The sequence below is a fragment of the Otolemur garnettii genome, unplaced genomic scaffold (assembly GCF_000181295.1).
Source record: "Otolemur garnettii isolate 467f Iridium unplaced genomic scaffold, OtoGar3 scaffold00038, whole genome shotgun sequence".
Lineage (NCBI taxonomy): Eukaryota > Metazoa > Chordata > Mammalia > Primates > Galagidae > Otolemur > Otolemur garnettii.
In genome coordinates this window covers 8,185,814-8,196,973 of record NW_003852433.1, presented here as the reverse complement: position 1 = coordinate 8,196,973, position 11,160 = coordinate 8,185,814, and the positions used below count along the sequence as shown (strand labels likewise).

Genomic DNA, 11,160 nt, shown 5'->3' with positions numbered 1-11,160 from the left:
TTGAGGCTCCGTCTCAAAAAAAAAAAAAAGCATGTTTACCGGCCAAGTGTGTGGCTCAGTTCCTAGCACTCTGGAAGGCTGAGGTGGATGGGTTTATTGAGCTCACAGGTTCCAGACCAGACGGAGCAAGGGTGAGACCTGTCTTTAAAAAAACAGCCAGGTGTTGTGGTGGGTGCCTACAGTCCCAGCTACTCGGGAGACTGAGGCAAAATAATTGCTTGAGCCCAAGAGTTTGAGCTTGCTGTGAGTTATGACACCACAGCCCTCTACCTGGGGTGACAAAGTGAGACTCTGTCTCAAAAAAAAAAAAAATTAAAAAAGCATGTTTATGTTCTTCCCTGGATGCACTATCAGCACAACCTCGGCTGCAGGATACCTGCCTCACTGACAACACTGTCACTGTGCATAGGCTATCGAAAAGAAAGCTCACATATCCCATGCATCAAAGAATAATAGCTATCATTCCTTCGAAGCCAGACTCTGTGCTAAGTATTTTACAATATCACTTCAGTTTGAAATGAACATACCTGAAACAAGAACTCGGAAATCAGATCTTCTTGTAGGAGGTCCATTCCTCCCACCACGGGGCCACCCACCCTGACCTCCATAAGTCCTGGGGAACTCGACACGAAGCCGACACTGGCCATAATCATAACCATTCCTTCCATAAATTGCATCCTCAGCATCTCTGCAAACAAAAGTTTAGAGTTAGTGTTCAGGAAGCTGAATGACTTCCCATGAAGAGCATGAATAGTAAGTACAAAAGAGAAACCCAGAAAGAGAAAAAGAACACCAAACAGGATCTTGATGCACTTCTGCTTTGGTTTGAAGACCTTTTAAGATACTGGAATGGGCAAACAGATAACTTACAACAAAGCTAATTCAGAGAAGAAAAGAATAAATTTTTTTTTTTTGAGACAGAGCCTCAAGCTGTCCCCCTGGGTAGAGTGCTATGGCATCACAACTCACAGCAACTTCCAACTCCTGGGCTCAAGCGAGTCCCCTGCCTCAGCCTCCCAAGTAGCTGGGACCCACAGGCGCCTGCCACAACACCCGGCTATTTTTTGGTTGCAGCCGTCATTGTTGTTTGGCGGGCTCAGGCTAGATTCAAACCCGCCACCTTAGGTGTATGTGGCTGGCGCCTTAGCCACTTGAGCCACAGGTGTCGAGTCAAAAAGAATAAATTCTTGACAGGTGACTGATTCTGCCAATAAACCAGTGTTTCTCTAACCTTGGTGGCCTGTTTCACAAAAAGGACACCACACACTGTTCTCCACAAGGCCTAGTGCTATAAAGTCTATAGAAACAAATTCATATTTTAATAAGTAGTGCTCTAAACACAAATGCAAGTGAATGTTTTGTAATGAATGTGGAATGCTTTTTTTTTTTTTGAGACAGACTCTCACTTTGTCACCCTTGGTATGGAACACTCTTAAGTGTGTCTTTTCATCATGGTTTGGAGAACTAAATCATCACAATGACTCTCAATATAGTTTTGCCAAAAGTGGTAAATATTCAATAAAGTCTTTTTAGGGCTCCAGGAGACTTAGGAATGCCAAGTTGGCTTGGTGCCCATTGCACAGTGGTTATGGTGCCAGCCACATGCAATGAGGTTGGCAGGTTCGAGCCAGGCCTGAGCCAGCTAAACAATGACAACTGAAAAAAAAAAAAATAGCCAGGTACTGTGGCAGGTGCCTATAGTCCCAGGTACTTCAGCAGCTGAGGCAAAAGAATTGCTTAAGCCCAAGAGTTTGAGACCCCACAGCACTCTACCAAGGGCAACATAGTAAAACTGTCTCAAAAAAGAGGAATGCCAAGTTGATTTTCCAATACTGGAAAGAATGGACAGCTTGAATGGAGAAAGGGAGCTGAAGACTTGCCAGTGAAGGCATTTTTTTTTTTTTTTTTTTTTGCAACTTTTGGCCAGGGCTGGGTTTGAACTTGCCATCTCCAGTATATGGGGCCGGCGCCTTGCTCCTTTGAGCCACAGGCACCACCCAGTGAAGGCATTCTTTAGTATCACAGGCACATGCTTATCAAGATTCTAGGACTAAAAGCAATCAGGAACACAACCAGAGCAACCTTGACTGTGATACAGTATTACAGAGAGGCAGAGCTACTAAGGTTTGAGGAGTCTTTGAATACAAATTGACCTGAGTTCAAACCATTCTTCTATTTCCTAGTAGCTTATCTTTGGGTGTTTAAGTTCTTTTAAAAAATTGTTTCGGCTTGGCGCCTGTGGCTCAAGCGGCTAAGGCGCCAGCCACATACACCTAAGGTGGCGGGTTCGAATCCTCAGCCTGGGCCCGCCAAACAACAATAATGGCTGCAACCAAAAAATGGCTGGGCGTTGTGGTGGGCGCCTGTATTCCCAGCTACTTGGGAGGCTGAGGCAGGAGACTTGCTTGAGCCCAGGAGTTGGAGGTTGCTGTGAGCTGTGATGCCATAGCACTCTACCCAGGGGGACAGCTTGAGGCTCCGTCTAAAAAAAAGAAAAAATTGTTTCAAGCATCAGCACCTATAGCTCAGTGGTTAGGGTGCTGGCCACATACATGAGGGCTGGCGGGTTTGAAGCCCACACAGGCCTGCTAAACGACAATGACAACTGAACAACAAAAATAGCAAGCCATTGCGGTGGGCGCCTGTTGTCCCAGCTACTTGGGAAGCTGAGACAAGAGAATCGCTTAAGCCCAATAGTTGGAGGTTGCTGTGAGCTGCGACACCATAGCACTCCACCACAGTGACATGGTGAGGCTGTCTCAAAAAAAATAATGAAATAAAAATTTGTTTCAGGTTAATTGGAAGGTACAAAGAATTAAGTTACAATGTTTACATTTGTTAGGTACAGTCCCTCTTGTAATTGTGTCCCACCACCAAGAGTTGTGCCATACACCCTAACATTATGCCCATTAAGTGGGAGCACACCCATCCCCCTCCCTCCACCAGTTCCCTTGTTCCTCTTGCCCCTGACCTTGAGTTGATTTGAGTGTTTCTCTTATGTGGGTGTGTATTAGATCATCTACTGGCTTCATACAGTTTTGAGTATACTGGATTCTTGCTCCTCCATTCTTGTGATACTTTACTAAGAAGAATGTGTTTCAACTCCACCCAGGTTATGTAAAGTCTCCATCGTTTTAATGGCTGAATAGTATTCCATGTTATACACATACCACAGCTTGTTAATCCATTCCTGGGTTGGTGGGCATTTAGGTTGTAACCACATTTTGCTGATTGTAAATTGAGCTGCAATAAACAATCTAGTGCATATGTCCTTAGGATAAAAGGACTTTTTTCTCTTCTGGGTAGATGGCCTAGTAATGGGATTGCAGGATCAAATGGAAGGTCTAATTTGAGTTCTGTGAGGATTCTCCGTACTTCCTTCTACAAAGATGATATTAGTTTGCATTCCCACCAGCAGTGTAAAAATGTTCCCCTCTCTCCACATCCTCATCAGCATCTGCAACTTTGAGGCTTTGTGATGTCTCACTGGGTTTAGGTGATACCTTAGAGTGATTCTGATTTGCATGTCTGATGATCAGAGACAATGAACATTTTTTCAAATGTTTGTTAGCCATTCATCTATTTATTTATTTTTTGAGACAGAATCTCAGTATGTCGCCCTTGGTAGAGTGCTATGCCATCACAGCTCATAGCAACCACAAACCCCTGGGCTTAAGTGATTCTCTTGCCTCAGCCTCCCAAGTAGCCGGGACCACAGGCATCTTCCACAATGCCCAGGTATTTTTTGGTTGCAACTGTCATTGTTGTTTACATGGTCCAGGCCAAATTCAAACCTGCCAGCCTTGGTGTATGTGGCTGGCGCCATAACCACTGTGCTACAGGAACCAAAGTTATTTATTTATTTAGAGATAGAGTCTCACTTTGTTGCCCCAGGTAGAGTGCCATGATGTCATAGCTCACAGCAACCTCAAACTCTTGGGCTCAAGGGATTCTCTTACCTCCCGAGTAGATGGGAGTCAAGGTGCCCACCACCACACAGGCTATTTTTAGAGATGGGGAGGTCTCACTCTGGCTCAGGGTGGTCTTGAACCTGTGAGCTCAGGCAACCCACCCACCTTGGCTTTCAGAGGGCTAGGATTTACAGCCACTTCACCCAGCCTCATCTGTCGTCTTTTTTTTTTTTTAGAGACAGAATCTCACTTTGTCACCCTCAGTAGAGTGCTATGGTGTCACAGTTCACAGAAACCTTCAACTCCTGGGCTTAGGCAATTCTCTTGCCTCAGCCTCCTACGTAGCTGGGACTACAGGCATTCGCCACAATGCCTGGCTATTTTTTTTGTTGCAGTTTGGCCAGGGCTGGGCTCAAACCCGTCACCCTCAGTATATGGGGCTGGCACCCCACCCACTGAGCCACAGCGTCGCCTTTTATCCATCTTCTTTAGAGAAGGTTCTTCTGCTCATATCTCTTGCCCAGTGGTGGATGAGATTGTTTACTTTTTTGTTGATTAACTTGAGTTCTCTGTAGATTCTATTTATCAATCCTTTGTCAGATCATAGCATGCTAATAACTTTCCCCATTCTGAAGTTTGTGTTTTTGCTTTACTTGTGTCCTTAGCTGCGCCGAAGCTTTTCAGCTTAATTAAATCCCATTTATTTTTGTTGTTGTTGCAACTGCCCCTGAAATCTTCCTCATAAAATCTTTCCCCAGTCCAACACTATCAAGAGTTTTCCCCACACTTTCTTCTAAGATTTTTTTTGTTTTGTTTTGTTTTTGAAACAGAGTTTCACTATGTCGCCCTAGATTGAGTGCTGTGGTGTCATAGCTCATAGCAACCTCAAACTCTTGGGCTCAAGAGATCCTCTGGCCTGTTTTTCATTTTTAGTAGAGGCAGGGTCTCACTCTTGATCAGGCTGGTGTTGAACTCCTGAGCTCAAGTGATCTATCCACCTCAGCTTCCCAGAGTGCTGGGATTAGATGTGAGCCACTATGCCTGGCCTCTTTCTAAGAGTTTTATCATTTCAAGTCTTTTTTTTTTTTTCTTTTTTTGAGACAGAGCTCAAGCTGTCCTCCTGGGTAGAGTGCTCTGGCATTACAGCTCACAGCAACCTCCAACTCCTGGGCTCAAGCGAGTCTCCTGCCTCCGCCTCCCAAGTAGCTGGGACCACAGGCGCCTGCCACAACGCCCGGCTATTTTTTGGTTGCAGCCGTCATTGTTGTTTGGCAGGGCCAGGCTGGATTCAAACCTGCTACCTTAGGTGTATATGGCTGGCGCCTTGGCCACTTGAGCCACAGGTGCAGAGCCTCATGTCTTAAATTTAAATCTTTTATCCATCTTGAGTCAGTTTTTTTAAGTGGTGAAAGGTGTGGGTCCAATTTTAGTCTTTTACATGTTGTTATCCAGTTCTCCCAGCACCTTAAATTTTTAACATCTAATGTGAGTAGTATCTCATGACTATTATAAGGATTAAATAAGATACTATATATACAGTGCTTTAAGTGTCCCATCCAGTTCTATCAAAAGAGAGTGAAGTGACTCATACCTGTAATCCTAGCACTCTGGGAGGCCAAGGCGGAAAGATCACTTGAGCTGAGGAGTTCGAGACCAGCCTGAGCAAGAGCAAGACCTCATCTCTACTAAAAATAGAAAAATTAGCCAGGTGTAGTGGTAGGCACCTGTAGTTCCAGCTACCTGGAAGGCTTAGGCAGGAGGATTTCTTGAACCCAGGAGTTTGAGGTTGCTGTGAGCTAGGCTGACACCACAGGACTCCAGCCTGGGCAATAGAGACTCTGCTTCCAAAAAAAAAAAGAGAGAGAGAAGAAAGAAGCTTTTCTATTATGAAAGGAATGAGGGAAGAGAGGACAATGTAACACTTCATACAGTAAGTTTGTATTCAAAGGGCAGAACAGAAGGTTCTAATACTACCTTGATCCTTACTAGCTTTCAACTATCTAAATCCTCTATTTCTCTTTTCTAAATGTGATTAACAGTACCTACTCTCATAAGTTGTTGAAAATGCTAAATAATACACAGCATAGTACTTGATAAATAACAAGGGTTTAAAGACCAGAAAGGCCCTGTTAATAATAGAGGCACAGCCTTCCCCTGTTTTGGGTAAAAATGCCTAGTTCTGTTTCTGAGGTACTAGGAATGAGCTCTGTCAGAGTCTTCAGCCAAAGGCCTCCGGGTGCTTGTCTCCCTGTCCTCAGATGCTCTGCTTGCCCTATTAATACTTCCACCCTAGATAAGTAAGACACCCTACAGACATTCCTTGCACTCTCCGTAGTAAGGCCCACCGGGAGCAATGCTAGGAAAACTTGGCGGGCTCCAATTTAGCTCGAATGGACTGGCCAGTACAGTGCAGTGACTCCTAACAGCCACCAACAACAGTTTTGAAAGTTCCTGGGCCTTTTCCGGCTGAAGACGTTTGCAAAATTACAAACACCCCTTTGAACTGGTTCAGGGACTTAAGAGCTTCCAAATCCCTGGGACATTTAGCATCTTGCCCCGCCTCCGTCATTAAAGTGGGGGAATGAGAGCAAAGCACCCACACACACACCGGGCCCATTTTAAGTTCTCCCAAATTTTCCTCCATCCCTTCTGAAGGACCGGGCCCTAGCCTTGAGAGACCGGGCACGCGTGGATGGACATCTGCTGGGTCACAGGCAACCCTGCACGACCTCCAAGTGCACCCACATCCCCGCGGTTTGTCCTTCGCCAACGGCGAATTCTAGCCGTGGGATGGCTGGACGGAGAAGACAACCAGAAACTTCTCTTCACCGAGACCTCTCCGGGCCGAGGTTTCCAAGCCCTGGGGCCGCGTCCCCTTAAGGTGCCTCCTCAGCTGTGAGGGGGAGAGCGCTAATTTGTACCATCCCTGAGGCCGGTTTAGGCGGGCTTGGGCCCTCCAAAGGCTCAGCTTTTGGTTTTCTAAGTAAAAAAAAAATCATTATTATAATAATAAAGGAAGTGACGACGGAGCAAAGGAGAGCCCCAAACCTGCGAGGAGAGGCGGCCTCATCCTCCACCCGGGGGCGCCGTGAGGGGGTCTGCGCCGAGAGGGGCGGGCAGGACCGGCGGGGGAGGGGAAGGGAGTGGAGGGAGGGGAAGGCAGAGAAGGGAGGGCGGGGGCCTCGGGCTCCGTGGGCGAGTGGGCAGGAGGACGCGCGGGGCCTCACCGGGGGTCCTCGAAGCGCACGAAGGCGAAGGGCACGAGGCCATGCCGGTTCTTGAGCTCGATCTCGCGGATGCGGCCGTACTTGTAGAACAGGTCCTCCAAGTCTTTCTCGCGCACGTCGGTCGGAAGGTTCCCAACGTAGATGCGCCCGTCGCCCTCGCCACCGCGCTCCTCTGCCCAGCCCGACATCCGCACCGCCCGACGCCGCGGGCCCGCCGCAGCCCACGTCGCCGCTGCCGCCTCAGCACGGCTCCCCGCGCAGCGTCCCCGCGGGCTTGGAGGCGCTCAGCCGCACTGCATTGTGGGAACGCGGAGCGGAAGCGTAGGGGTCAGTGCAGGCAAAAGGAATCCTCTTAAAGGGGACGCAGCTGCGACCTTTGCGCGTGCGAGCAGGCCAGCGCCCCCTGTAGGTGCAGACGCTGCGGCCGGCAGTGCAAGAGAGCCCCAAGAGTCGCGGCATTTGGATTCAATCTATGTACCGGGTCCACCTCCCAGCTAAGTGGATTTGAGCAAGTGTCTGGGGTTCCCCGATCCTCAGTTTCTTTCTCTGTACCGCCGCATATCTCTCAGACGGCTGTGTGCGTTCCCTGAGGTGACGTGGGTATATCCCCGTGCCAGCCCTGCGGCTGTCACTCTGAGAAAGGGGGGCCCGGGGGCTCGTGCCTGTAATCCCGACACTCTGAGAGGCTAAGGTAAGTTGGATCGCGTGGGCTCAGGAGTTTGAGACCGGCCTGAGCCAGAGGAAATCCCGTCGCTAAAAAATAGATGGGCGTTGTGGAGGACGCGTGTAGTCCCAGCTACCAGGAGGGTGAGGCAAGAGAATCACTTGAGCCTGACAGTTTAAGGTTGCTGTGAGCTACGACGACAGACTACTCTACCGGGAGCGACAAAATGAGACTCTGTCTCAAAAAGAAAAAAAATAATAATAATAAGGCAAGGCGCGGGGGCTCACGCCTGTAATCCTAGCGCTTTGGGCAGCCAAGGCGAGTGGATAGCTTGAGCTTAAGAGTTCGAGACCAGCCTGAGCAAAAACGAGACCCTGTTTCTACTAAAACTAGAAAAACTGAAGCAAGAAGATCGCTTGACCCCAAGACTTGGAGGTTGCTGTGAGCTATGACGCCACAGCACTCTACCCAGAGCTATAGCTTGAGACTCCGTCTCAAAAAGAAAGAGCCCTCTCCAGCTCTCAGCCTCAGGTCAGTAGCCCTTTGGGCCACCTTGTCCCCATTTTACAATGGCTTAGAACTGACTGGACCCCATAGCTTGGACTTGGAGTTTGAGACAAGGGAGTAAAAGACTTACAGTAACTATCACAGCTATTACCAGAAAATGAATCCGGTGATTTGTGATTTTAATCCTCACCCAGGGTGGAGGAATCACCGTACTACAGAGGAAAAAAGAGGTCTCGGAGTGGGGTCGGGATTAGGACCCAGAGCCAGGTCCCCATCGTGAGTGCTGAGTCCTCTGGAGCACAGGTAGACATTTGGCAGTTTTCCACATCCCAGAGTACTGAATCTGGAGACTTTACAACAATGCAGCCTTGCATCAGAAGACTTAATTAAAGAAGATTTTTCATATTAAGAATGAAAACTCGATGGGTGGACTGAGAGATATGATAAAGCTAGTATAGCAGAATGTTAACTGTAGAATATAGGAGAGTGTATGGGTGTTCACTATACATTTCTTTCAACCTTTATGTTTGTTTGTTTGTTTTCTTTGTTTGTTTGTTTGAGACAGAGCCTCAAGCTGTCCCCCTGGGTAGAGTGCTGTATCATCAAAGCTCACAGCAACCTCCTACTCAATCTTTATGTTTGAAAAAAAAAAGTCTTTTTTTTTTTTTGAGACAGTCTCACTTTGTCATCCTTGGTAAAGTGCAATGGAGTCATAGCTCACAGCAACCTCAAACTCCTGGGCTTAAAACAATTATCTTGACTCAGCCTCCCAAGTAACTGGGACTACAGGCACCCTCCACAACACCTGGCTATTTTTAGAGACGAGATCTGGCTCTGGTTCAGGATGGTCTTGAACCTGTGAGCTCAGGCAATCCACCCACCTCAGCCTCCCAAGTGCTGGGATTACAGGCATGAGCCACCATGCCTGGCCCTGTTTGAAATTTTATTTTCTGAAATTTTTTATAATAAAATGTTGGGAAGTGATAAGACTCACTTAAAAAACTCCATTAAGGGGTGGCGCCTGTGGCTCAGTGAGTAGAGCGCCGGCCCCATATACCGAGGGTGGCAGGTTCAAACTCGGCCCCAGCTGAACTGCAACAAAAAATAGCTGGGCATTGTAGTGGGCGCCTATAGTCCCAGCTACTCAGGAGGCTGAGGCAAGAGAATCGCTTAAGCCCAGGAGTTGGAGGTTGCTGTGAGCTGTGTGATGCCATGGCACTGTACCCAGGGCGACAGCTTGAGATTCTGTCTCAAAAAAAAAACAACAACCTAATTCAATTAATACAAACAGTAATGGGAATAAAACCAAATAGTTAATCAAAATTGTTGATTTCTCATTATATATAGTACCATTTCTTAGCCTTTTAAAATCAAAACAAATAAAACTTCTTTTTTTTGAGACAGAGTCTCACTTTGTTGCTCTGGGTAGAGGCATAGCTAGCTATGCTATGAGACCCCTGCTATGAACATAGCTTTGTACCCCGCTGATGTCATAACTCACAGCAACCTCTAACTCTTGGGCTCAAATGATTTTCTTGCTTCAGCCTCCCAAGTAGGTAGGAATACAGCTGCCTACCACAATGCCTGGCTATTTTTAGAGATGAGGTCTTGCTCTAGCTCAGGATGGTCTCGAACTTTTGACCTCAGATGATCCACCCACCTTGGCTTCCCAAAATGCTGGGATTATGCGTGAGCTACCATGCCCAGCCAACAAATAAGACTTTAGGCTCGGTACCTGTGACTCAAGCCGTTAAGGCACCAGCCACATACACCTGAGCTGGCGGGTTCGAATCCAGCCCGGGCCTGCCAAACAACATTGACGGCTGCAACCAAAAAGTAGCCGAGTGTTGTGGTGGGCGCCTGTGGTCCCAGCTACTTGGGAGGCGGAGGCAGGAGACACGCTTGAGCCCAGGAGTTGGATGGAGGTTGCTGTGAGCTCTGATGCCACAGCACTCTCCCCAGGGCAACAACTTGAGGCTCTGTCTCAAAAAAAAAAAAAAAAGACTTTAGATATCCACATATACTACCAAGTGTATGTCCTTTTGAGAAGCCAAGTTCATAGTAAACATCAGGCTTTCATAATATACAAAGGAGGCCAAAATATATATACACATTTTATTTTATTTTATTTTATTTATTTTTGAGACAGAGTTTCACTTTGTTGCTTTCAGTAGAGTGCCGTGGCGTCACAGCTCACAGGAAGGCGTTGTGGCTGTCACTTTTGGGCTTAAGTGAGTCTCTTGCCTCAGCTTCCCAAGTAGCTGGTACAACAGGTGCCTGCCACAATGCTCAGCTATTTTTTAGAGATGGGGGTCTCACTCAGGCTTAGGCTGGTCTCAAACTCATGAGCTTAGGCAATTTACCCACCTCCACCTCTCAAGTGCAAGGATTACAGGTGTGAGCCACTGCCCCCAACCTTATATACACATTTTTAAAAAGGAAAAAAACAGAATTAAATTTGTAATACTCAAATCATGTTTGACTAATGCAATTATAAGAAGTATTCAACCTGACTTGTATTAAAAAAAAAAAAAAGAAGGGAGGGATGAAGGAGAGGAAAGGAAGAAAAGAGAAAAGCAAGCAAAAACGTCTCAAATCATGTGTATTTGCATTCTATGCAATTAAAAAAAATTAATAAGTGGGCGGCACCTGTGGCTCAGTGGGTAGGTTGATGGCCCCATATACCGAAAGTTGCAGGTTCAAACCCGGCCCCGGCCAAACTGCAACAAAAAAATAGCCGGGCATTGTGGTGGGTGCCTGTAGTCCCAGCTACTTGGGACGCTGAGGCAAGAGAATTGCCTAAGCCCAAGAACTGGAGGTTGCTGTGAGCTGTGACACAACAGCACTCTAC

General features: G+C 47.2%; 1 protein-coding gene across 1 annotated transcript in view; it reads right to left on the bottom strand.

The window, feature by feature from the left end:
• The window catches only part of SRSF9 (serine and arginine rich splicing factor 9), a 12,306-nt gene extending 4,796 nt beyond the window's left edge, over positions 1-7,510 (bottom strand). The window contains exons 1-2 of the mRNA XM_003789915.3: positions 7,139-7,510; positions 528-688 (exon numbers count right to left, since the gene is read on the bottom strand). Of these exons, the coding sequence (XP_003789963.1) occupies positions 528-688; positions 7,139-7,326 (349 nt within the window). The 5' untranslated portion in view covers positions 7,327-7,510. The remainder of the gene's footprint in view (positions 1-527; positions 689-7,138) is intronic.
• Between the last annotated feature and the right edge of the window lie 3,650 nt (positions 7,511-11,160).